This window comes from Cadophora gregata (genome assembly GCF_030347475.1).
Source record: "Cadophora gregata isolate MNR1 chromosome Unknown scaffold_17, whole genome shotgun sequence".
NCBI lineage: Eukaryota > Fungi > Ascomycota > Leotiomycetes > Helotiales > Ploettnerulaceae > Cadophora > Cadophora gregata.
Genome location: NW_026695940.1, coordinates 966758 through 993519, shown reverse-complemented (window position 1 = coordinate 993519; position 26762 = coordinate 966758). Strand labels below are relative to the sequence as shown.

The following is a 26762-nucleotide window of genomic DNA, read 5'->3' as shown; positions in this document are numbered from 1 at the left end:
AGGTAGGTCCTTGCGAAGTTACCTACTTCGCTAATCCCGTCGTCTCTCATTCTCCCCACGCTTATCCTTTCAATTCATACGATGCGCTTCCACCAAATCCGCAGAGCAAATGCATATCTAGACGTAGCAGCTCCAGTGAGAGATTTAGTGCTTACCTCTCCGAACTGATACTGCTGACTCACCGACTCGAAGCGCTCTCATTCGGCAGCCACGTAATGATGGCGCGGCGCGTGGCCTCCAGTTCAAAGTACTTGGCAGGGGAGGAGAGAACAGGACGTTCTGACGAGCATTTGCATGTCCTGTATGGACTACAAGCTATATTTTCTACTTCTAGCTGCTTAAAGTACATGTAGCCTTCAGATGAGGGCTTGGAGGGATGAGGAGGAGCATAGCCTAACTTGCCTATCACTTGTCGTTCCAGAGGCCGCTCGACCATTTGAGTACAGTCTCCTAAGAGGGAAGAGACCGTTTCGTTCAAATCACGGACTATGCAATAAAAGGCGCTCTCGAGACTATTGAGTTGGCGTAGTGGGCAATCAAGCAAGTTCTAGGGGCGGTCCAGGACAATTACAGCAATATGGATTCTTTGGTGGTGCATTGAGCGACATTACAAAGATGCTTTTCATCATCAGATCTTATGAGTAAGTGAAAATCCATCCCCTGATCCATCCCCTGCGATGTGCTTTCTGAAACCTATTCTGCAAAGCTGATCCAAGCTAGCAAACTTTACGATGAGCGATCAAACTCTAGTTGGAAAGTAAATGATATGGTAGCCGAAAGTTTCAAGCAGATTCGCCATGTCTATGCTGCAATTCTTGACTTTTCTTTCTCTGTTAAGCAGCATATACCTGTTGGCAAGCTGGGTTGGTGCTTTCCAACTCTCCCTGTGAGTAGAGAATAGTATTGATCGAAATAGCCAGAATCGGACATGCTTTTAAGGATGCTTTAGGAACTAGCTCGAGAGGGCTCGAGATAAGAAGGGCTCGAGATAAGAAGGGCTCGACCAGGGCTTTGAAGATCAGGATTCTAGACTCGTCGCAAGCTGCTTTCCAATAGAAGACACTGTGTCAAGTTTGATGGTACCTGCCCTCATAATCCTCATATCAGACTTCTCACAGCGAAACAGAGGCTCAGGAGACCATCAAGCTGGCCATTGGGCCAAGAAGCTTCGGAGAAGACCCAATAAGCCATTCAGCAGTCTGTTGAAGAAATTGCTAGACATACGAAACAGAACATAGCCGCAAGTTGACCAGAACTGGTTTCAAAGTGTCAAGAATGAGTATCCACTCCGCGATCGTCTCGCTACCCTTGTTCGCCGAGCCAACTCGTTCAGCCCTACCGACCAAGAAACCAAGAGCTATCTCTTGGTAGATTTCGAGAGAAGCCAGAGATGTATGCAAGAGTGGTCTAATGCCTAAAGCTTCATATGATGTTCAGTGCTCACAGACCGACTTCATGAGCAGAGCGGTGCATGTCACAGCCTGGCACTTGCTCAAGTCGAATTTGACATGGCCTCGATCGAATATCTCTCTGGTGACTATACCTAGATAGTAATGTTAGTAGTGCTGAAGATCATTGGAAGAAACTAGGGCCACTTATGCCGACATTTTGTTTGACGACGTGGAAGTTGAGGAAGGTCATGTCTGTCGTTACCTCTGTTCCCTCGCGCTCGGCAAGGCCCGTTGATGGATGAGTACCCCACAGGACCTCGGAGGTGCTTGAAATTTCAAAGAAATTAGAACTGTGCGAGGGCGCAATCCACCTCCTCTAAGTCCAGTTACATCTTAAGATCTATGCGCACTCCCGTTTACAAAGGGACTAGGACCCCTCTCGTCACTCGCATTCCCTATCCCAAATGCCGTAATCCGATCTCCTCCGCCATACACATCTGTACAACTCCTTCCTCCCTCTAGCCCCTCTAACTCCCTCATCCTCTCCCTATCCGCCTCACTCTCCCGTTCCAATCGAGCCATCTCCCTTCGTTCTCTCGCATCACCTCCGGCCAAGCCATCGACAAAAAGATACAGCCTCATGGATATTGTGGTGAGGAATTTCCACGCCACTTCGACTGTTCGAGCGGTCCAGGTATTGGAGAAGCCGTTGGGAGTTGGACGGCCAACTTCCCATTGCTCGAGAGTTTTAACTGTTCCATCGGGGCCATGTTCTTGACCTGGGATCCAGCGAATGGTGGTAATAAGTCCGAGGAGCATGAAAATAGAGAAACTTAGAGTTCAAAATGTCAGTAGAGGTCAAGCATGTCACAAATATCGGAAAGAGGGAAATACAAACATGAGTAAGGAGTAGGGAAGCCATTTCTCGATTCGGGTGTAGTCCACTCCGTTTCCGTAGTAGATGAAGGCCAGAAATAGCTGCGCAACAACGGACCCTAGCTTTCCGAATGCAGCTGATATTCCGTGACAGAGACCACGATATCGCGTTGGAAAGAGCTCAGCAGGCATCTATAGGTTCTAGTCAGCATGCTGACACACGAATTGGAAGGGGTTGACAGACAATGTATGTAGTTGTGTTTGGACCTGTAAATGCCAGTCAGAATCTTAGGGATGTGTAATGATGCAAGAAAACCGAAGAGGATTAGCTCACCAAAGTTGAAGAAAATCTGACATAATATGTAGAGCACAATAGTAGCAGCTGATCCCCCAATCTCGTACAAATGATAAAACGACCCTCCAATAATGATGAACAAGATGAAAAGCCAGAAAAATCCGATGATTTGGATATTCCGGCGTCCTAGTCTGTCAATGGCAACGAAAGTAATGGCACAGCCAACGATTGCTCCCAGTGATACGACGACCAGACTCTGCCAGATATCGTGAATCAGGAGTTTGTATATTCCGCTTGGCGGATCGGATTTGCCATACCAGATTACTGATATAATTTTTGGGGAGTTCATGCCTAAACCATAGAATGGAAGATCGAGGCAGAACCAACAAAATGACGTGGCCATAAGTGTTCGAAAGTTCCCGTCATGCCAGAAATACTTCTTGAAATCTTTCCAGCTGGGGGGAGGTGGGGCGGCGTTTTGGCCAGTCTGTTCTAGATCTTGACGGAACGGGTCGCGTCCTTCAAATGGAGACAATACATTACCTTGCTGTGTTGACGAAAGGGTATTGGCAAACTGTCTCTGTTCGCTCGTTCCAGACGGCAGTGGAAGAGAGAACACACGAATGGTCTCTTGCTCATTATTCTTTATAGCAGTATCTTCTCCGGGCAATTCAGCCCGAGTAATGCTGTGAGGAGATGGCGAACGACTTGCTTGGCCAGATTCATTACTCATCGCACCCGACACAGCGCCAGAAGAGACTCGTCTACGGACGATTTCTGGGTTGCTATCGAGTGATATGGATCTAGCTCCTACTGGTTCCGCCTGCAAGAGAAGGTACCGATGTAATTCCGAGGCTGCCTTCTTACTATCCTGGCCAACGTCTGCGGTATACCGTGGTGATTCGATGATTGTGAGGCGGAACCATAGAGCGATTACCGCTGGGATGACTCCCACACCGATGATCCAACGCCAAACTGAGTCCAAAGTCTGCAAGCATTCCGGGTCGCATTTCTGTGGAATCAGTTCCGTGTATGCAGTTGAGTCCGAGGGAATGCCATTCCGTTGTCTGACTATAGCAATTAGAGACACTAGACTGGCAGCAAGCTGGCCAAGGGGTTGACACGCAAAAACAAGTGTCAGCATCCTCCCCCGCAGATGAGTTGGAGCGAATCTGAGGATTCTTTAGCTTAAATTTAGCATGACCGACCGCAGACATGACTTACTCGGAACATATCACGGCGCTCAGCGGATAGCTGATGGTTGTCAATTTGGTAGTACTAGCACGGTGAAGAGTAAACACTCACTCGGCGCCAATGCCAATCCCAAGCACAAATCTCCAGACAAGAAGCCAGACAATGATGGACATCGATCCATGGATTCCATTCGATGCCATAACGACACCGAGAGTAGCACAGATTGTGATGATCAACTCCAATCCATACATCTTTCGTCTGCCCCAGATGTCGGCAGCGAGTCCAAACCCAACTTGACCAATAATCGAGCCCCCCAACGTGACGACGCCGACAGCGAATCCGTAATTATGATGCATTTTTCCGTCATAATAGATGATATCGATCATAGGCATGACCATGTTAATCGCAAAAATGGAATAGGCATCGGTAAAGAAGCCGACGCCAGCAACGATTACCACCCATGACCACTCGGAGAACTCAGCGCCTTCTAGCCGGCCCAGAATGTAGGATCGTCGATCAGATTCCTGATATCGTCAACAACTTTGGACCTGAACCAAGGAAGCTTGTACAAACACTGATATGTTCAAAATCATCGTTTGCGTATGGATTGAGAAAGAGCTTGAGCCATCTGAATCCCCACAATACCATGATTGGAAGGGACAGGGATCTCTGCAGAATCGCAACTCAGTTGGTAGTAAAAATAAATCAGATTGTATGGTACAGTTGGAGCCTGCACGTAGTTCTTGACCTGCCTTCGATCGAGGTTGAGTCGATGTCTCGACTTGCTCATGCAAATCTCATGCTGCAGCAGGAATCTACACGAATATTATGAGCGTAGGTTAAGGGGTCGGACCCCAAGTTCGGATGAGCAAGAGTCACATCTGAGGAGCCCTACAAGGCTGAAGATGAGCTTGGGGGGGTGTGATGTGATGTGGCGTCTGCAGGCGCCTTGCGCAGCGAGCGTTCCAATATTATAATGGTCAGGAGATGACAGCGGGAATGGACCGCAGTATCATCTTTGCGAGACACAAATGACTTGGCGTCAATTTGCAGGATACTGTACCTAATCATAGTCACTGTCGCTGTCAAGGTCTCTGCGGCTTAGCTTCGAAGAAACGAGGGATTTCTTTCTGCCAACCGCCAACGCCAACCGGTCTGGAGACGGAGCAGACGGTCAGGTCAGCCTCTCGAGCTCGTTTTGATATTCAGTAGTAAGGTTAGTGTAACTACTGTACGGAGTAGTGCAGCTGGTGCAGCTGGTGTAACTAGTGTAGCTCGTGCAGCTACAGTACTGCAATAATACAGGAGTCTTGTGCGCAGCGTGTCGAGTCGGGCCATGCCATAACATACCACACCATACCATACCTACCTCAAGGTAGGCGATTTACCATGCCATGCATGATATGAATGGAAATACCTTTGGGGCGGCTGTCATGTGCAGCAAAGTGCGTGCGTGCGTGCGAGAGAAACACCAAACATGCCCCTTGAACGTTGAGAAGCAAAACGTGGGGCTTTGAAGCCAGCCGATTCGCTTGTTTTGACGACCACGACCACGACCAGGACAACGACAACGACAAGACAACATCCGAACAACCCAAATATTGACTGACCTTCCCTCTTCCCTCTTCCCTCCCCTCTGTCCTCCTCTCATCCCGTCCTGCACCGGTGAGGTGTGCAGGTGCAGTAGGTAAGGTAGGTATGCACTCTTCAGCCTCCACATCCACATCCACATCCGCATACACCCACATCCACCTCCACTTCCAATTCCGCTTACACAGTTCTCTCGGGCGACCCCAGGCCTGCTGTGATATGTTAACTTGGGCGGGCGTCGAGTATTGCGGCGCCCAGTGAGTGGAGGCAGACGCTTTCCCGGGAGGATGGACATGCGATCCCCGGTTCGTCGATACAGTGCAGTACGCTCGGTATGATACGAAATGAAATGAATTATTATTGATTGTCTGGAAGCGTCAAGCGGCGCAGCCCCCAGTCAGTCGGTCACTGGTAGCCCTGCCCTGCCCTGCCCTGGGTCGGTCGTGGACTCGTGAGGGGGGGGGGGGGGGGGGGGGATCTTCTGAAAGGTCATGGCAGGGTGAGGTGGGCAACGACTCTACGGAGGTATGATTCAGGCTCGGCCAGCTACTGCAACCTGTCGGTTGCCTGCCGTTTCTTTCGTCATGTTCATTCCAGCATCTACCAGCTAACAGTTCATCCTACACGCGACACACGACCTCCCTGTGAGATGCTTTTGCCAGAAGCCACCTCTGAGTCTTCTTTGATCGTCTTCAACAGTATACAGTATCTCGGTGCTTCACTTACTGCCAACCGAACGCATGGGCACCTTCTTGAAGGATTTGCCAGTGCCTTCTAGGCACAACCTGGAGATCTGAGGCTTTGACTCTGTGCCCCTCATGCCCCTCATATCCCTTAAAAAGTGAAGACATATGCTCATCACTATTTCACCTTTCTGAACATGTCTTTCGGGTGGTCTGCAGGAGATGTTATTGCTGGCTTGAAGGCTGTCTGGGAAATATGGCAAGCTGTCTCTGATGGTCCTCTCAATGCTAGATTCGAAGCTGCTCAATTTTTCGACGAATTCATTCATGTCACCAGTCGTCTATCTGAATGGGAGGCTCGTAGACTGTCATTTATGAAGGATGATCGCCTGCATGGATCCCATCAGGAACTGCGGGACCAGTGTACGGATTTCATCAAGAAGCATATGTCAATCATCCAACGAGTCAACCCTAATACCAAGGCGATACGATCACGGCGCTCAACATGGATACAAAGGGCCACTTTTACACAAAGTCAAGTTATTGCTTTGTATCAACAAGTTCAGTGGCCGTCTGAGCGCAAGGCGGTGACTAGACTTCGCGAGAAGCTACAGTTCTTTCTGGAGATCGCCGCTTTCGATGTCGGACTGGACACCAATGCTATGGTCCGAGATATGAAGTATGGATCCAATATTCTACTGTCATTTCATGACTAAAAGGCTTTTTAGGGCATCTCAATCATCCCATGCAGATTTACTATCGACAAACCTTCGCCTAGTCTCTTCTCATCTTGATTTGGTTAATCGAGTCACTCTCAACCTGAAATTGATCACATATCCGCTCGAGCAAGGAAACCAGGCGAGAGAGATTGACTACCCAATCCTCCGCCAATTCGAGCAGGCACTTCACCCCCCGCAACCTATACGTGCGATCGAGCAAGGAACGCAGGCAGCCGAGCTACCGTGGCAGAACACACCGCGCTTGGGGGAGACCGAATATGCAGCGATCTTACCACCGAACACGCCTTGTCAAGATCAAGAAGTTTTGCAGCAAAATGAAGTCCGGGGCTTAATATCTCAGAGGCTTGATAACCTTTCGATGCGAGTGAAGCGAGTCGAGACCATGGACACCATATCAGAACTCGGAACTTCAGAGATCGCCGAACCTTCTGTAAACCAATTGCTTAAAAGGTTGCAAGACATGCGGGGACAGATTGCAGAAGCTGTTGGTGTTTTGAATCACTCCAGTCCTCAGAATGACATGTCTGTCGCAGTCACGGAACCACGGACTGCACTTCAGCAAGAACTTGAAGCATGGAACAAGTTGGAAGAGAGGATCGAAAGAGAGAGGCTACATCCTCCTATTGGTATTATTCAACCACCAACACCTCCACGTCCAATCCCCATACCATCACCCAGGTCCTCTGGTTCTCTGTCGCCGATGACATCTCCATTTGATGGGTGGTCCGGGCCCACATATGGCAGCCCAGATCGGAATCGAGGCTCCTTATCCTCCTCACCCGGTCAGCCAAGACCTCTGTCCCACAGCAGGACCCATTCAACATCTTCCATCTCCCGCAGGCAGTCATTCGGTTTGGACCGTCAGATCCCCGTGCAATTATCGTACCTTGATTACCGTGCCAGTGCTGTCATCCAGTCAATCACGCGATTTGACACTGGCGATGTAGAAGTCATAACGACAACGAGTATGGACGGCATGATCAGATTCAAGCATACCATCGATGTTAACACACCCTCTCTCGTCGAGACGTCTATGAAACCATTTCTAGATAACAGCCACATTGACAAGACGCATAAGCTACGAGTCCAGTTTCAAGGTTCACATACTTTGAAGATAACAAAACAAAATGAGAAGCCAGTCACACTTCCGTTTCCACCAGTCTACAAGTTTATCAACAATGAGGGTAAGCACTGTTCGCGACGTATAAATTAGTAGGAAGTATCTGACAAACAGATGTGCAGATTATCTTGAATTCCAAAGCCTCTTGCTCAACAAGAAAGTCGTCTACTGTGCGGATGTTTAATACATAAAGTCAACAGATAAAGACACCCAATGCCGCCTCGGAACCATTCGAATTCTGCTCGATGAATTTTCTCGTACGAGATACATTCTCTACTTCAGACACACGCCAGATCAGAAGCATGGGTTTGTCGAGTGGCCAAGTATACTCCCCACTACTTTCAGGAACCCTTTCAATCTCTGAATGACCCTATTCAGGTTAAGCCCACTGACTGACACATCAGTAGCCGGGCTCTTCAAATCCCCTAGACAACCTACCCGAAAGTCCAAGTCACTCACCCTAGAAAGCTCAGACGGCAAAGCCCCTTTCCTCGCCAAAAGTCTCTCTCGACGCAGTACTCAAGGTAGCGTCGCCACAATCGCGAGCTTCGAATCAAGTGCAGGGCCGGCATATGCTAGGATAGATCAGCGGTCCGGATCTGGATCTGGGAAGCCGGTGAGGGGGCTTATGGTGGAGTTTTGTGAGGCTGACGGTGAGTTTAGTTCACTTGTCCGATGTTTAGCTCAAGCAAATAAAAGGAGTACTAATTCTGAGCCCTGATAGAATGTCTGGGATTCTGGAACGAGTTTGTGAAGAAGGATGTGGATTTTGCAGATATTGGGTTAGGCCAACCAGCTCTTCCCGTGGAATTACCTGCTTGAAATCCTCCAGCGCGAATGCACAACCAAATCCGATCAAAGATCTGAAAGAGCAACTTTCTTTGCTCTACTGAATACCAACTCCGTGGTTTTGACCAGATCGCGTTCCGGGCACCCAGTCTCCACTAGGAACTCGACAGCAAAATATCCATACTCAGTGTCCTTGGATCCTGGTCCAACAACGCTCATCCTCCTCCATCTCCAGCACCAGAGTTGGGCGAGGATGTATTGGTGTGACTCTGGAGTCGAACGGGTGAACAATGCCTTCCGTGAAAGTTACACAAGGGACTCCCCTTACCAGGCCTGTCCAAACTCCACCTCCGAAGTCATATTTCCTGGCTCATCCAAGACTCAACACGCGAAGTGCCTACTACCGACTCAACCAGCACATCACAAGCCTTCTTGACAGATTTATCATGTATTATTGTGCATATAAATCTGCAGATCTTCTCCAAACGATAGTCGACACCTACCAATCAGGAATGGAGCCGAATAAAAAGCTACGATGGCAGAGATTACGAACATAAATAGGAGCGGGCGCCTGATAATGTAATCATAAAGTCTTGTGTTTGATATACTTACTGAATAGAGCACAAAAGAATATGGTTCTACCATGACTAATACACCAGCCGCAGATCTGCAAATGTCTAAACCTATTCATGTACAAAATCTTCTACTATGGAAATTCATGTGATATGCATTGAGTAACAACCCTTGCAAAGCAGCTTTCAAAACTGCCAGAAGAAAAGAAAGCAGACCAAGAGAGCCTTCAATGTTCCCTTTTATTTCGGATAATTTTGTTATTACGTGAACCGACTCACATATCTGGTCTCGGGGAGCCGCAGCTGCCTCCTGTGATCCATCTCAGACCTTGAATCCCGAACCCAAATAAAGTGCTCCCAGAACAAGGTTCAGACCACGACCCAGGAAACAGAGGAAGAAACAAGTGGCTAGTTTTAGATCGGTGGATTGGATTTAAGGGTAAGCAGGAAACCTTCTTTCTTCCGGGAAGTGGTTACTGGTCCACAGAATGTGACATCCCGGTGACTTGGGCAAACGGAACGAAGACCCTGTGGTGGAAAACCATTTCGCGTAGTTGTACATTGATGTTGATATAGAAGTCATTCAAGTATTCGGTCCTGGGAACAGATTTCTAGAGATTCTACGCTGTAGGTATGGGACGTTGGTATCATCGCATGAAAGAATATTTTCACATCCCTTGTCCCAAGTCTACAGGTCTTATTCCGGTTCCACAGCCTCAAGACATCATCCCCAGATTTCCGGATCTCGGTAAAGAATGATCGCCGTTTGATCTTTGTTCTCTGATCGATGCCATCCTGTCATCTATCCACCACGGGTCGATTTGCAGGAAACAAGAGGGCTTGTGTGAGGTGCCGTTGAAGGTGTTTCAGGATGTGCAGCTGGATGCACTATGGTAGTGAGCAGATGAAGTCCAAGCTTCTGATCGGGAGGGATTGACGGTAACGGGAAGGGACCCGACACGAACTGGCTTCTAAATTGAGGACGGGTATGAGTGAACTTCTGGAGAGTCGTCTGACTGGTAAGAACAGTGATGGATGAATGGTGAGGTCTTAGCGGAGTAGGGAAGTACCAGATGGCCTCGAAATCGAATAGAAACAGGAATTGACATGGCAATAGATACTCAGGGATTTTTGTCCAATCATCTTGCTTCTCCTCAAAGAACAAATGAATCCATTGAGTATCGCAGCTCTATTGAGCTGACTGAAGATGGTCTCAGCGCATGACCTTACGGGTACTCAGAGCTGCGACGAGACGAGACGAGACGGCAGTCGGACGACAAACATTAGATAACGTACTTTGTTCAGGAGAAAAGTAAAGCACGGGCGGCTTGGAGCTCTGGGACTGACAGAGGCTGGAAAGAGATTGACTTCATGTGGCCTGAAATGGGAAGATATACTTTCTTGGATTCCTTTCCGAAAGTTCTGTGTTGAAGCTTCCCCTGCGGGCAGCATCTCGTTTGATATGCCCGGAGTCTTGCCACAAGCAAGAATTGCTGCTGTGACTTGCGAGCAAGTTGTCTGTCAGTAATACCTATGCAACACGAGACAATCTAAAGTATTCTTCGTCCGCATAGTCTTCCGTCTCTCCCCTTCCCTCACTCCCTCCTCTCGCTCCCCCTCCACAAAGCCCATTATTCGAGCTCAAACAGTTCTCTTACCAAAAATTTATTCCGCTGCTTTCCTGACTATTCCCCAGCTCGGCCTGGTCAGGTGTGTTGTCCTCTTGCTTAGTCGCCGTTCCATGACACACAGCGCTTTCCGCTCTTGGGATATCGATGCCCCGTGGTTTGATATATCGTGGACGAACCGTGTTGTGGTACGAAGGTGGTCATATGTGGGTGCATAGGTAGGTAAATTACCTCCAGACACCCCCCGCCTTTGGTATTATCCACCAAGCCTTCGCTTCTCAGACTAGGTAGAGCTCGTGCTCGTGCTCGTGCTCGTGCATGCAATCATCCATGACTTGACATGACGCTACTGAGACTACAGTATCCAGGCCGTAGTCCAATCTGTTGCGGTAGTTCAGTCCAGCAGTCCAATATCTTCGACCCAGTTCATGGAGGTAGATACAGATGAAGCTGGAACAACCCGCCTGACCGCAAGCTCGCCCGCCCCGCTTATGCCCAACCCATCTGCGGAACAGTGCCCACGGCCACGGCACGGCTAATTCCACCCTCCACTACACTAAACGACAACCTCACTCCAGACCCTCACCACACTCCATCCTCTCCACCGCATCAATCACCACAACCACCACCACTGCCCCCCGGCGCACGCCTATTGCGAACCTCCCCGCCATTGCTGCAGCATCTTTATCCCCCCATGGCCGTCTCCTAGTTGCGATTGCCGGTCAACCATGACCAGAAAAGAGAAGGATGTTCGCAACAGCTCTGCGACGAGCTCGAGCACGGACAGCTGGAAGTCGACTGAGACCGTCAAAGGGCCCCCCAGCTCTAGCTCGCTCTTCCGGGGCCCATCGCGACGAGGCAATGCCAATGCCATGACCGTCCAGACTGACGGCAGTAACAAGTAAGTGAGAGCCACAACATCACTCGTATTCGAGAGCGATATTCATATTCTCCTCTTCCTTCACAACCCTCGATTTCGATTACTTTGTCTTGTCTTGTCTTGTCTCAAAGAAGCTGTCGGACCCTTGCGAACATGTTCATTGACTGACGGGTGCTTGCATCGCCGCCTTCTCCCAGACCCGAGACAGATCCTCAAGTTTCGCCAACCACTGCTGCTCCACGCACGGCAATATCCCCGTCCTCGCCGTCGTCTCCCAATATTTCCCCTCGGGACCATCGAATGAGCGATTTTGGCAACTACCGTCGCGATCTTGCAGTTCTCGAAACCGGAGGAGGACCCATACCGAAGATTCAACACAACCCCCCAACTGCGTTGGGATCACCAAATCAAATTGCGCCTTGGATGTCCTCGAACGGGACAGTGACCTCGCCGGCGAGCGCATTTGGCACGAGTTTCTACAATGACTCTAGCGACAATCTATCGCAAGGCTCGCAATTGTCGCCTGGCTTCAGGCCTGGTACTGGCTTGACGGGGAACACAAATGCGAGCGATTCGCCTGCTGATTTATATTTTGGAGATGAAAGAAGGCCCTCAGTGGCCAGTGTGACGACGGCGAGCAGTCAAGGTTCGAAGTCGAGTGTATCACGGCAGGGCATACATAAAAAGCTTCAGACTTTCTTTGGGGAGGACTTTCCAGGTCGAGATGGCTCTGACACAAGCCTCCCATCGCATGGCAAGGACGCTCGATCGCATTCCTTTGCTCGTAGCCATCGAGAGAGGAACCACTCGTCAGCCACGGACAGGACACAAAGAGATGCATCTCCAGGCTCGTCACGACCTAGAACACCAATTCCCTCCAGTGACGTCGTCCCGTTTTTATACCAAGACTCCCAGGTCAGTTTATTCTCAGATCACAATTGCAGTTGTGTATATTACACCAAGATAGGTTCTGCTGAGCACAAAACCTTATCTTCTCCCCTCCTTCCCTTTTGGGATCTGACGATGGCATTGGTGGTAGCGTTTCTTGACTGACTTTAAATCAAGGACATCCCCAAATACGGAGAGGCACCTGTGCGAGAAAAACTCTCTGGCCCAGACAAAGGGCGATATACTGGCGAAGGTCCCCAGGTTCCGCCCAAGTCCTCCTCTTCGCGATCAGGGCATGTTCACCTGCCAGGCCACAGCCACAGGCATAATAAGAGCAACGAAGACGCCAGAGCTCTGCGGCCCTCGGTCAGTAGGGAGGATTCGGGGTTCAGTTCCAGACAAGGAGCGCGTGCACCGACTTCGATGGGTACGGCACTAGGGAATTCTTCGAGTACGAGTCTGCCGAAACGGTCCAATAGCCCAACACCGAGCGGCATGAGCCAGTGGAGCGGAAAGACAGCTAAGCCGCCGCAGAACGATGGATCAACTTCACCAACCGGGGGTACGAAGCGGAGGATTCTTGGGCGGTTTCGGAAACACAAGGAGAAGGACGATCCACAGGCTCGACTGAAGGAACTACCCGGTTCAGTTCGTTCTTTCCAAACACCACCCCCCAATGGCAAAGGCTATGGATCTCCTGAGTTTGGGCAATGGGGTCGGGAGGGAAGTGTTGCTGGATCAGAGATCAACCTACCACGGATTGACAATGGCCAGTTTGGTGGAAGCAGCAGACCGAATGGGTCATCTCGTCAAGGAACATTCAACAAATTACCATTCCGGAAAGGGAAATCGAGGGCCACGGACGATATGGAACAAGTAGTTGACCCGAACGAGAGAGCTGCTGCGCCAGGATCAATCTTCAGTCTGGACACGAATTTGTCGAATATGGAAGGTATCCTAGCGAAGCCACCTCCGCTGACACCACTAGACAACAATATATTCGTCGGCAATGTAGAGGATGAGGCGAAGATTGAAGCAGAGAGCGCTGGAGGCATGAAATGGGATGCTCCCGACAGTTGGGCAGTGAAAAAAGTTAACGATGACAACATGTCTCGCCTTGACGAGATAGACGAAGCCGGAATCCCACCCAAGGCCGACGAAAAAGCCGCGCCATATTGTATCCGTATATTCAGGATCGACGGTACCTTCGTTACTCTATCAACGGCTCTGAACTCAACAGTCACTGAAATCATGAGCCAAGTAGGAAAAAAGACCTACATGACGGACAGCTTGGAAAACTATCAGATCGTTATGAAGAAGCATGACTTACAGCGAATTCTTGGAGCTGGTGAAAGGCCTGTTGTAATCCAGAAGAGACTTCTAGAACAGGCTGGTTACGAGGAGAACGACAGGATTGAGGACGTTGGGAGAGAAGACAACAGTTACTTGTGTCGATTTTCCTTTGTACCAGCAAGAGAAAGCGGCTATGCCTCTGTCACCAATGATCCAGGAGTCAGTCGGGTACAGAAATATAGCCATGTCGATTTGTCTGGCCGCAACTTGATCACCATTCCTATCTCTCTCTATTCAAAAGCCTCCGAAATCATCTCTCTTAACCTCTCGCGGAACTTGTCGCTGGATCTGCCAAAGGACTTCATCCAGTCATGTCAGAATTTGCGCGACATCAAATTTATCAACAATGAGGCATGGAAACTACCACCCAGTCTCAGCAGAGCTAGCCGTCTTACGATCCTCGACGTGTCCAATAATAGACTAGAACAACTCGAACATGCCGAGTTATCGAGACTTCAGGGTCTTATTAGTCTCAAGCTTGCAAATAACCGCTTGAGGAGTCTTCCAACATACTTCGGGGCGTTCAAATCGATGAGAACGCTAAATATATCCTCGAACTTTTTAGATTCATTCCCAAACTTTCTCTGTGACTTGGAAGGTCTTGTGGACATCGACATGAGTTTCAATGGTATCTCAAGTTTACCTGATGAGATTGGGAGGCTGAAAAACTTGGAACGATTTGTCATTACGAACAATCGACTGAATGGATCTCTCCCGGCCACTTTTGGGGAACTGATTAATATGAAAGAAGTGGATGTCCGCTACAACGCCCTCTCCAGTATCGATGTCATTGCCAAATTACCCAAGGTTGAACAGATTTCTGCTGATCACAACTCGGTCTCTGTTTGCGAATCGGAATTCACGAAAATTCGGGTGCTTCGTCTCAACTCAAACCCTGTTACCAAATTCGAAATACTCAACGCCGTCCCAACATTGACAACGCTCATTCTGTCAAATGCTAAACTGGCACATATTCCGGATGCCGCATTCGACAAAATGCCGAATCTGGTCAAACTGGTTCTGGACAAAAACCATTTCGTCTCTTTACCCAGCCATATTGGTAAGCTGAGAAAACTGGAACATTTCAGCATTGCTCGGAATTCATTGAGCAGTCTACCTGCCGAGATTGGCTGTCTGACAGAATTGCGCTTTCTTGACGTTCGGGAAAACAATTTGAAGAAATTACCGATGGAGCTGTGGTGGGCAAATAAGCTGGAAACACTCAATATTTCCTCGAACGTGCTGGACAACTTTCCAAAGCCAGCTTCTCGAGCTCCTCAGGTGCCAGGTGATGCTTCTGCTGCTAATCAAGGAGCTCTCAACGGGAGCCCTGGACAGAATTCGAACAATTCTAGCTTTGAGGAACTGGGTCCTCTGGAGGCCTTTGGCCAGAGAAGGCCTAGTCAGGCATCGAGCGGCTTGCTCAGTGTAGGTGGGTCTCCTGTACCAGGGGGACCAGATCGAAAAAGTTCCCTCGTCTCAGTATATGGCAAAGGAGGTCGGAAGACTTCTGTCGTCTCAAGGAGCGCTTCCCAAGATACGATTCAGACGCAGCCGACGGTGCTCCGCAAGGACTCGGGCCTATCAGCGAGACTTCTCAACACATTTGCGGGGTCTCTGAAGAATCTCTATCTGGCCGATAATCAGCTTGATGACGATGTATTCGATGAGCTGATTATGCTGGGAGAACTCCGCGTCCTGAATTTGTCATACAATGATCTCAATGACATGCCACAAAGAACACTCAAGAGTTGGCCTCAGCTGGTTGAGCTTTATTTGTCTGGGAACGAATTGACTTCTCTGCCTTCAGATGATTTCGAAGAGTTCAGCCTTCTCCAGATTCTGCACATTAACGGCAACAAGTTCCAGACACTCCCGGCTGAACTTGGGAAAGCCCATCGACTGGTAATACTGGACTGTGGCAGCAACTCGCTCAAGTATAATGTTTCTAATTGGCCATATGATTGGAACTGGAATTGGAATACCAACCTGAAGTACTTGAATCTTTCTGGCAACAAGCGTCTTGAGATCAAACCATCTTTACCGGGAGGAGCTGGCAGTCGTGATGGGCGTGATCTTACAGACTTCAGCGCTTTGCAGCATTTGCGAATTCTCGGCTTGATGGATGTTACCTTGACTATCCCAACTACCCCAGATGAGACTGAAGACCGTAGAGTCCGTACCTCCGGCTCTCTCGCCGGACAACTGGCGTACGGAATGGCCGATACCTTGGGAAGAAATGAGCATTTGTCTATCATCGACATGGTCGTTCCTAGGTTTAATTCTACTGAGACAGAGACTCTTCTGGGAATGTTCGACGGACAAGCACTGTCCAGTGGTGGGTCGAAGATCGCGAAGTATCTACATGAGAATTTCCAACATATTTTCAGCGAAGAGTTGAAGAAGGTTAACTCGACCCCCGACGAGACCCCGGCGGACGCGCTCAGACGAGCATTTTTATCCCTGAACAAAGATCTAGCCACTGCGGCGACGCAGCACACGGAAGAAAGATCATTGTTATCTCACCGAGGCTCAGCCGCACCCGCCGTACTCAGCCAGGCGGATCTGCATTCGGGAGGTGTCGCAACAGTCATGTTCTTGCAGCAATCTGAGCTATATGTTGCAAATGTCGGAGATGCACAAGCAATGTTAATTCACTCGGAAGGTGGTCATCGCATCTTGACAAGAAAGCACGATCCTGCTGAACCCAATGAGAGGCAACGCATCCGTGATGCTGGTGGATGGGTTTCAAGACAAGGAAAGCTCAATGATATCCTCGAAGTGTCAAGGGCATTTGGCTACGTCCAGCTCATGCCTGCTGTTCAGGCAGCTCCTCACATCACGCAGGTCACGGTCAAGGAACAGGATGAGATGATTCTTGTTGCCTCAAGAGAGCTATGGGAGTATCTGTCACCTGAAATTGTCGTCGATATTGCGAGACTGGAACGGGGCGATTTGATGAGAGCAGCTCAAAGATTACGAGATTATGCGATCGCCTTCGGAGCAACAAATAAGCTCATGGTCATGATGATTGGTGTCAGTGATCTGAAGAAGCGGGCACAAATCAGACCTCATCGTGTTCAAAGTCTGTCCTTCAACCCGGCTGCCATAATCGACGAAGGCTACGCCCCAGCCAGACGACCAAAGAAGAAGGAGACTGTTGAAGATTCGGGACTTCGCCGACTGCAGGCAGAGGTTCAAGCACCTGTTGGCGATCTTAGTATCGTCTTCACCGATATCAAGAGCTCAACACTTCTCTGGGAAACATATCCAAGCGCAATGCGTTCTGCAATTAAGCTTCACAACGAAGTCATGCGTCGACAGCTACGTATCATTGGTGGATATGAAGTGAAGACTGAAGGAGACGCATTTATGGTCTCTTTCCCTACAGCTACTTCTGCCCTACTTTGGTGCTTCGCTGTACAGCAGCAGTTGCTCGAAGTACAGTGGCCATCGGAGGTTCTTTCGAGCTTTCTCGGCCAAGAGGTCTACGATAACGACCATAATCTGATATTCAAGGGTTTGAGTGTGAGAATGGGTATCCATTGGGGTGCACCTGTGTGCGAGCATGATCCTGTCACAAGACGTATGGATTACTTTGGACCTATGGTCAACCGAACTTCACGAATTTCTTCCGTTGCGGATGGTGGTCAGATCACCGTGTCAGCGGATTTCATCTCCGAGATTCAGCGGTGCTTGGAAACCTACAGCGAGAGCGACAGATCTGGCTCTACCGGATCTGAAGATGCCTTCGACAATGACATGCTCAGTCAGTCAATCCGCCGCGAGCTTCGTTCCCTCAGCAGCCAAGGTTTCGAAGTCAAGGACATGGGCGAACGGAAACTCAAGGGTCTCGAAAATCCGGAATATATATACCTCATGTATCCACACGCTCTGTCTGGTCGTATTCATTACCAACAGCGGATTGCCGAAACGGACAAGCTTACGCAAGTGGAAGAACCTGCCACTTTGTCTCAACAGACCCAATTGAGCATTGATACCGATTGTGTCTGGGCACTTTGGAGTGTTAGTCTACGATTGGAGATGCTGTGCTCCAGTCTAGAGGTAGAGAGGGGTCACAACGTCGCATTGCAGCCTCCCGAAACGGCAATGTTGGAGAAAATGAAGCATAGAGGTGGTGAAGTTACAGACAGATTTTTGGTGAACTTCATGACCCACCAAGTCTCTCGAATCGAGGTAAGCTTACACAATTATCTCTTCATAACAGAAAAGGTATTAATATCACACAGACATGCATCTCCACTCTCGCAACTCGCCATCTCGCAACTGGAAAGGCTCCATTGACAGACCTTAGTCAACTTCGAGCCCCAATGGACGAAGTCCTGGATTCGCTCCAAGATCAGCTCAAAGAACTCGCCAGATATAAAGCTCGTTTTGGAGTTTTACCACCAGAGAATGCGAGCAGGAGCAGCACCAGGAAAACAAAACGCTTGACGAATACTTGAGCTTTCCCATATCGGCCGAAAGCGAGCGAGCAACACCATGGTGTATAGGACATTACGATAACTAGCGCATCGATTTATCATAAACAATTCGTCAACATTTGACGCACTTCAGCAAGGCGTTCGTTCACTTTCTTTCTTGGGAATGGCTGGCTGTATTGATGATTTCAAGGGACCATATTTGTATAGCATTGATACTTTTCTTCTCTTTACAAGTTCTCTTTCCGACCGTCGTTCTGTTTTACGATGCGAATCAAAATAGTATGCGTTATAAGCAGGATGGATTAGGGATTAGGGATTTGGTCATTGTTCTTTGGGTTTAATTTGACTAGGGTTTGGTACATTCACGCCTTTTGGGAGTTTTACGCGCTGTGGAATGGATAGCACAGGATGGGATTTGAATTCTTCTTTCGTTTTATGCATGATGCGTGCGCGAAATGGGCTGGGTGCATTTATGATGTACTGGGAGTGAAGACCGATGGATGGACGTCTTATGATGGCTTTCTTATATACTTACGTGAGGATGGTGCACTTCTGGGAGCTGGGGTGATCCTGGTAACGAGGGATCGGTATATATAGCTAATGATGGCTTGTGGTGATTGAAACCTGGTGGCAACGGCGCTTTGGTGAGCGGGGATGGCTGAGAAAAGGGGAATACAATTGTGCATATGTGTATGAAGTAGTTGATCTCGTCCTGGATAGGAATCAGAATTGGTCGTCGTGCAGTGTCATGCAATACAATGAAGTAGATACGCTTGAATGGTTTATGAAGGTAAGACGTGCTTATATGAAGTATAGATCTTTCAAATTATGTCGAGAATACACACACTGTATTACAACCAGGCTCAGAAAATAACTCTCTTCCCTGAGCACAAATCATTCATGGTGACTCTGCCATTCATTCTGCTCAGCAACAAAAGCCTTTTGGGACACCAACCTTCGCATCGACGCAGATGCCAAACGTGTCCTCGGAAGGAGGACCCTTCCCTCTCAGACATTTGAGCGAATTTGGAAATTACTTTGCAAGTCCTGTGCCCGTCCACGGAGTGCAATCGCATAGCTTGTAGAGCCTCGCGTTTCCTTATCGCCAACTTTGATCCTTATTCTCAAACCTGAAAAGGCAGCCCAGGTTTCATCGAGACCAGATTTGCTATATCTTGCAGAGCAGACTGCCAATCGAGATCTTCAGCCAATTGTGAGCTTGCTTCGAATACCCACCTTTCAATGCGCCAAATACCCATATCTTGCTACGGTCTCCAGGCAGTTCGTTGCTTGGGAAGACTACAAGGGTCTGGCAAGATAATATTGAGGACAATGAGGATGACCTTGTGTGCAGTTTAAATCGCGGAAACGTGGACCGCGATACTATACAACTGAGCTGAGCTGTTTGTTTACCTCGCTTGCATGACCTAAATACCGAGCCTGTAGCGCTGCTTTATCCGGGCTGATGCCGCAATCTACAATGTTTGCTTTGAATTTGCATTCCGCAAAACAAGAGGAAGTGGGAATAGAGAGCGGATGGCATTCCATCATATCTCTATTCATATCTTCAAAACCCCATTAATTCCATGCAGATTTAAACAATCTTCGAGACGAACCCTCCCCCCCTCTCAAAGGCCTCACCAATGGCCTTCGCCACATACAACACATGCAAGTCGTGATACCTCGCACCAACCAACGTCAAGCCGATAGGGAGGCCATTTCGGCCTGCGAACCCTGGAATGTTGAGGGCAGGTACGTGGAGAATCGTCCACATGGAGCAGAAAGACTGTATCTTTCAGCATCCGATCTTTGGAACACGATATGGAGAGAGATGTGAGGCGGATAAATTAGGCATCAGGCATGGAGAAAGGCTTACAGCATCACCGGTAGAATTGATATCCAAAGGGGCCTCATCGGGCACACTCGGCGTTAAGACTGCATCGTATTGAGATGCGATATCGTCCCATACTGGGCGCAGCTTTGCGCACCCATCGTAGGCTTCGAGTTGCGCTTTACGTGTTAGGTTGGAGGAATTTTCGACTTGGTTTTGGATGAGAGAATCGAGCTTGTCTCTGGCAAGGAGGTAATCTGGATGCGATGGACAACATCAACTCCAAAATCCAACAGGAAGTTGTCTCGAGGGGCTTAGAAAGTGTAGGAGAAAAGTCACACATACTACCCAGGAAGCTGCTCCTACCCTCGCCTTTACAGACTCTATCATGCCACTCTGTAGTATTGCTAAACTCCTCCGGGAGCTCCAACTCCTCCACCAGCGCTCCTTCATTACCTAGCAGGACTTTCGCCCTCTCAAACGCAGCTTTTAGTCCAAGTCCGGCTTTATGCCAGACGTGCGTTTTGGCGAACGCGATCTTCGAGCCTTGCAGCCTGAATGGTGATGATGGGATTGGTGTGTCATCTGAGAGGCGGAAGATGCTGGAGAGGAGATCAAGGTCTGCGATTGAGCGTGCATAGAGACCGAGAGTGTCGAGAGTCTGTGAGTAGACTGCGAGTCCCTCGCGGGAGATAGCGTTCCACGTTGGCTTGGGTGTTAAGCCGAAGTTCCGACAGACGAGAAGACAGTGTAGAAACTTACTTTGAAGCCGTATATGCCGTTGTAGGAACCTGGGCGGATCGTACTACCGCCAGTTTGTGTACCAAGAGCAATTGGAACCTAGGGCTGTCAGAGTTCAATTTTGGTTCGCTAGAAACGTCTCTACCTGGAAGTCACCAACAGCAGCTCCTGATCCTGAGGAGGAGCCACCCGGTGTTCGATTTTCGTCATGGGGATTAGTTGATGGTCCTCCAACAGTCGTTGCAGCAAATTCAGTCGTAGTAGTTTTGCCGAAAATGAGTGCTCCACAAGCACGGAGCGTGATAATACAGGATGCGTCAACGTTTTGCTGTGATCTATCCCTGTAAATCGCAGAGTTGAAGGCTGTTGGCATATCTTTCCATCATGTTAGCTACCAGGACGCTGCAGTTATTTAACGTAGACGAGGGTCAGTGAATTACAAGGTACCTTTCGTGAAGATTACATCTTTGACACCGACAGGCACACCATGCAGAGGGCCTCTTTCATCGGCTGGGAGTCGGTCAAGCCTTTTGGCTTGCTCAAGGACGAAGTCCGGATCAAGGAAAGCCCACGCCTTGACCACGTGGTCACGGTGCTTAATTCTTGTGAGGAGAGATCTTGCGTAGGCTTCAACTGTAAGTTCACCGGATTTAAGGAGCGGCAAAGCTTCGCTTGCTGTGAGACGGTATAGCTCTATCATGTTGATTAATATCGGTATTGAGATTTGTGTTGATGTTTTGTCAATAAATGTCGAGGGACTCGGACGACGACTGACGCGCAAGAGACAACGACCAGGATAGACAATGATAAATCTATATTGGATCTGATGAAGGTGTATATATGATGTATAGGAAGTATCAGGAGACGTATTGTTCGCAAACATTGGCATGGAAAATCAAAAGTGGGTGCTCCGACGGGTTCACTGATAAGATCGGAAGATCGGAAGAGCGAAGGAGATATGATAGATCTCTGAGCGATAATGCATCTTGTCAGTGAACATTCGGCCAGACAATGCAAAATGGTATGAACTATGTCTGGAATATTTTAAATCGGGGTTCCACAGCGCAGCGATGGAGTAGCTCTCCACAATGCTGTATTGTCACGTGAATTCTGGAAATATCGCGCTGTCTTCAACTACCTATGTACCCGACTTCAGGTGTTGAGAGGGAGCTAGAAGACTTGTGGCGTTAATTTCCTTAGTGGTAGTCGCGAAATACTCACAGCTTCTGATGTCTGTAGATGTTCCTTGTATAGTCAGGTAGTCTCTGCTTGGTGCAGTCATTTCCATTCACTCAGTCGTCTATTTCGCCTCCAAAATCAATCAATCGAAGCTTCTTAGCGTCTCTCGGGTGGAATTGGGCAACTTTCGACCTAACGAGAAACCTTGCAGCAGCAGACTCTCTCTGAAGGTCAATATATGCACCGGGTCCGTGTCCCTTGGCTTCGACCAGGCTGTTCAGAAGCTCCTCTGTCAAGTCTCTCATCTCTGCAGCCGCTGCGTGTTTTTCGTCCCACGGCTCCTTCATGTCATCGTTCTCGACGGGTCTCGGTCCCCAGATCTGATCGATACGGCGCTGCCGCTTGTCCTCGCTAGGTTTTGCCTTCTTCAGCCGTCCTTGTGCACTGAAACCACCTTCTAGCATCTCCTCATCTATTTCCGGTATTTCCCCAACAATAGGACCTCCGAGCTCTTCCACAGCAAGCATTGCCGCAAGATGATCATCAATAAATGCGTTGAATGCTTTCACTAGCCTTCCCGTCTCCGTGTCGTAATATTGCTTTCTTTTTTTCATTGCTCGAATCATTTCTTTGGCAGTCTGAATTGGTGACTGTTTTGTTTGCTGGTTGATTTGCTCCTCAAGTCTTGATATCCTTCCCACCATCTCGGCCTGCATCAATTCGGCGTCATTCAGGTCACTCTGTTGCTGGTCCAGTCGCTGCTGGGTAGCCTTGATTGTAACTTCCTTGTGAACTATGGCTTGCTGGCTACCATTGGCAACTCTGTCGGAGTCCCGCAAGGCAAGTAGTCCTGGAACGAGAGAATCGCGTGAGAGGAGCCATGGCTGCGATGGAGTAAGAGACTCGTAGGCAGACTTGAGGGCCATCAAATGCTGCAAATGACTCTTAGGATCCGCTGCTGGTTCAGCTTGAAGGGTGGACGTATACGTAGAGGCTCGGAGCTGATTCAATGTTAGTTGCTAAATGCTCTAGAATGGGTAGAGTGTTATTAACTTCTTCTAGAAGAGCCTCTTGCTCCTTCACTCTGGCCTGAAGGGCATCAAGGGTCCTGTCCAGACGCGTTGCATAGGAGCTTGCACTGCGCTGCAGCTGTGGATCCTCCATAGTTCTTGGGCGGTGACAGTAGGGACACTGGCACAAGAAATGATGATTAGAAAGCTGCCAAATATAGAGCAATGCAGAATTAGAACACCATTGGTTTGCTGGGATCCTGAGGCGGCTCTCCGTGAACAAGTTTGATCGTCCGTCCGTCACTCTTTGCTCTTTCCGTGTTACGCGACAACACAGGTAGCGCGTTTAGAAGAATGGACCAAGGTCACGTGGTTAGCATCTTGGCATGAAAACCATACCAACCTTAACCAAACCAAAATCGCTTGGACGCAAGTGCCGTCGGCTCGCTCGACCTCGAACGCCAAAGCTCGAAACCAGCAGCCAGCTCCAACAGAGTCGCCTTTCGGCCATCCTCCATCCCCGTTCTCTCTTTCCTATCATCAGCAACTTTCCTTTCGCTGCTCCATACAATATCCTCCACACACAGTACACCGACTCGTGCTGGGCTTGACACTTTGTTGTGTCCACCGCGTCAACTTCTTCCCCATTCGCGGATCAGCAGAAGAAGCTTCATCCACGACTCACACACCCTTCCACTGCCCCCTCCCGAAACGAAACAGAAACGCACCAACTAAGCAATCAACCCGCCGGGAAGCACAGCGGAAATCCGCTGCGAGGCGAGACGAGACAACAAGACGAGACGAGACGATCAGGAGCAAGAAAAGAACAAAGAGCAGACAGCAGCACCCAAGTCGGTTGTCGCTGAAGGACCAAAAGGTTTGAGGATAGGTCTCTACTCTACCGTACTGCTTTTCTGTCCCAGACACGGAGCCAAATTCCCATCAGCCACTTACATCGTCATTCCTCACAATACCCATCCATCCACCCACCTACCCGCTACTATCATATCACCTTCATCGCACGCCTCAGAACAACCTCCTACCTCCTCTTCAAGGACTGGCAGATCTTCAAGACCTGTCTCCTTGGATTCACCATCCTCTCTGCTCCCTTCCTACACGACCACCACACAATCCAATCTTCTATTCTCAGCAGTTCCCGTCAAATCAAAACACGCGCTCTTCCTCTACCCGATTCACCAGCACCAGCACGTTTTCTTTCGCAGAACCCCTGGTGTACATAACGAACAATCAATCCAATCCATACCAAAAATATTGTTCTCGACCTCCTTCCCGACCACTTTCCCTCTTAAGTGAAGAGATTAACCCATAGCTACGACTCAAGATGTCTGCCTCACCTACGGCAGCTCCTACTCAATCGACCAAGCGTCCTCTCGAAGACCCTTCCTCTCCATCCGCCCCCAACGACCAGCCTGAAGCAAAGCGTCCTGCGCTCGACAAAATCGTCAAGGGTGACGATGAGGAGGAACACAAGGCTGTAGCCGATATTCCGGAGCCACCGGTTGTCAGCTCGAATGGAGAGACAAAGACTGAGTCAACAAACGGTACGAAAGTCGAGGCAAAGGACAGCCAAGGAGATACCGTCATTCCAGATGCCACAGCACACTCAATTGAGAGTACCGCTACCACCTCCCGAGAACTGCCCGCAGGCGGATCGCATCTTCAACATGATGAGAGCGGATGGATTCATATCAGAGCTGTTATCACTAGCGCCGAGGCAGCTACGGTAATTGGCAAGGGCGGAGAGAATGTCTCGCTGATCAGAAAGATGTCTGGTGCCAAGTGTACCGTCAGTGATTATCAAAAGGGTGCAGTCGAGCGAATCCTTACAGTCAGTGGTGTAGTTGATGCAGCTGCAAAGGTAACTACATCCTTTTTGAACATGTATCTGAACTCGAGTTGATCATTTTAGGCATTCGGTCTCATTATCCGTACACTTAACAACGAGCCTCTCGAAGATCCCTCTGGCACACAATCCAAGACCTACCCTCTTCGTCTCCTCATTCCACATATCTTGATCGGTTCCATCATCGGTAAGGGTGGGGTCAGAATCCGCGAGATCCAAGAAGCGTCAGGTGCCCGTCTGAATGCTTCCGATTCATGCCTCCCACTCTCAACCGAGCGTTCTCTGGTCGTCCTGGGCGTCGCAGATGCTGTCCATATTGCAACTTACTATGTCGGTAGCACCCTCTTTGAGCAGCTCTCCGAGCGCTTCGGTGGCCCTGCAGCTTCTGCGTACGCTTCTCGAAGTGGAGGTCCAGCCGGTGTTGTTCCCGGTGGCATGCAAGTTGTGCCATATGTTCCTCAGCCTGCGGGAGGAAACTATGGACATCCTGATCACCGGCGTCACGACCGTGGTACTCATCCTACTCCAAGCCATGGATACAGCCAGCCATACGCTGCTCATGGTCATACCCCACAATCCCAGCCAGCTGTGCCAATGCATTATGGCGGATCACCTGCAGTTGGAGGATATGGAGGAGTCGGACCCCAACAACCACAGCAACCACACCATGGTGGCTTCGCTCAACCTCAACCTGGCCCTGGAGGTCCAGCCGCGCCTGTTGTTCCTGGCCAGCCACTGACCCAGCAGATCTTCATTCCAAATGATATGGTCGGAGCTATCATTGGCAAAGGAGGTGCGAAGATCAATGAAATCAGACAGCTTAGCGGCAGTGTTATCAAAATCAACGAGCCCCAGGATAACAGTAATGAGCGCTTGGTCACAATCACAGGAACAGCCGAGTGCAATCAAATGGCTCTCTACATGCTCTATTCGCGACTTGGTACGTGTCTTCCTGAATTGTTGCAAAGAGAGCCCGAAATCTAACCAAATACCACAGAGAGCGAAAAGCACCGCATCTAAACGGAATTCTATTATTGATGACGATGACAATCTTACGGGTTTCCTTCTTGGTGGTGGTAATACTGGCGCAGTTATGGTACGGTACGGTACGGTATCCATTACGGTGGGGTTTGTGATTCCCAAAAGTTGGAGGAAATGGGAACCTCGATCGGGCATATTCTTCAATCACATCTTGTTATTGAGCTAGCTCGTGGGGCCTTTACCTCTTTTTGCTGTCTATCTCTCTACATACTTGCTGCTAGTTCAGGGGAAATGAAATAAAACTCAACTGAATGAACCTGGTGGCCTGGACTCTTGAAGGAGAGAATGAGACGAGACGGAAGCTCGCACATGAGTCTGTTAGCGTGGAATCGGTTAGCATTTCATCCCTGCTTTGGTCGTCAGACATATTTTGGTATGCCTTTGGGGGGGACTGCCATGCTGCCGTTCGTCTTGGACTCTTGGGTGATTTAAGTGTTGGGTATCCTCATGTATAGCTTGTTAGTGACCCATTTTATGTTCAGATCGAATTGATTGCCAGCAGATTATGCTATCGGCCGTGTTGAGGATGTAGAAAGCTGTAGCAATGTATCCGTGGTCTGCCAAGAATCCACCAGAAGGCAGGCTGTATCCTGACCTCTTCATGGCAGCAGCATGCTGCAAGCATCAAAACTCAAACTAGACATGGGGCACG

The 26762-nt window shown here is 49.2% G+C and overlaps 6 protein-coding genes across 6 annotated transcripts; 3 read left to right on the top strand and 3 right to left on the bottom strand.

The window, feature by feature from the left end:
• Window positions 1–955: 955 nt before the first annotated feature.
• PHO84_1 (Inorganic phosphate transporter pho84) lies at window positions 956–5313 on the bottom strand. Its single transcript, XM_058499596.1, has 8 exons — window positions 4330–5313; window positions 3868–4280; window positions 3787–3816; window positions 2602–3734; window positions 2512–2534; window positions 2290–2459; window positions 1606–2223; window positions 956–1543 (listed from the first exon to the last, which is right to left on the bottom strand). The coding sequence occupies exons 1-7, from the start codon at window positions 4402–4404 to the stop codon at window positions 1785–1787; spliced, it is 2283 nt and encodes a 760-aa protein (XP_058350640.1). The 5' UTR covers window positions 4405–5313; the 3' UTR covers window positions 956–1543; window positions 1606–1784.
• Window positions 5314–6226: 913 nt separating this feature from the next.
• Window positions 6227–8711, top strand: ONS95_006151 (uncharacterized protein; the record flags this gene model as incomplete). Its single annotated transcript, XM_058499595.1, has 4 exons — window positions 6227–6708; window positions 6758–7953; window positions 8297–8542; window positions 8614–8711. 4 exons carry the CDS (start codon window positions 6227–6229, stop codon window positions 8709–8711), a joined length of 2022 nt encoding a protein of 673 aa, XP_058350639.1.
• A 2605-nt stretch (window positions 8712–11316) lies between these two features.
• CYR1 (cysteinyl-tRNA synthetase) lies at window positions 11317–19258 on the top strand. Its single transcript, XM_058499594.1, has 3 exons — window positions 11317–12673; window positions 12824–18196; window positions 18250–19258. Exons 1-3 carry the CDS (start codon window positions 12059–12061, stop codon window positions 18463–18465), a joined length of 6204 nt encoding a protein of 2067 aa, XP_058350638.1. The 5' UTR covers window positions 11317–12058; the 3' UTR covers window positions 18466–19258.
• ONS95_006149 (uncharacterized protein) lies at window positions 19259–21905 on the bottom strand (the record flags this gene model as incomplete). Its single annotated transcript, XM_058499593.1, has 6 exons — window positions 19259–20230; window positions 20321–20532; window positions 20621–20984; window positions 21038–21115; window positions 21162–21391; window positions 21464–21905. The coding sequence occupies 6 exons, from the start codon at window positions 21903–21905 to the stop codon at window positions 20039–20041; spliced, it is 1518 nt and encodes a 505-aa protein (XP_058350637.1). The 3' UTR covers window positions 19259–20038.
• Window positions 21906–22040: 135 nt separating this feature from the next.
• Window positions 22041–23573, bottom strand: ONS95_006148 (uncharacterized protein). Its single transcript, XM_058499592.1, has one exon. The coding sequence runs from the start codon at window positions 23119–23121 to the stop codon at window positions 22309–22311; it is 813 nt and encodes a 270-aa protein (XP_058350636.1). The 5' UTR covers window positions 23122–23573; the 3' UTR covers window positions 22041–22308.
• Window positions 23574–23645: 72 nt separating this feature from the next.
• Window positions 23646–26727, top strand: ONS95_006147 (uncharacterized protein). The gene is made up of 2 exons (XM_058499591.1): window positions 23646–25084; window positions 25136–26727. Exons 1-2 carry the CDS (start codon window positions 24548–24550, stop codon window positions 26051–26053), a joined length of 1455 nt encoding a protein of 484 aa, XP_058350635.1. The 5' UTR covers window positions 23646–24547; the 3' UTR covers window positions 26054–26727.
• The last annotated feature ends 35 nt before the right edge of the window (window positions 26728–26762 follow it).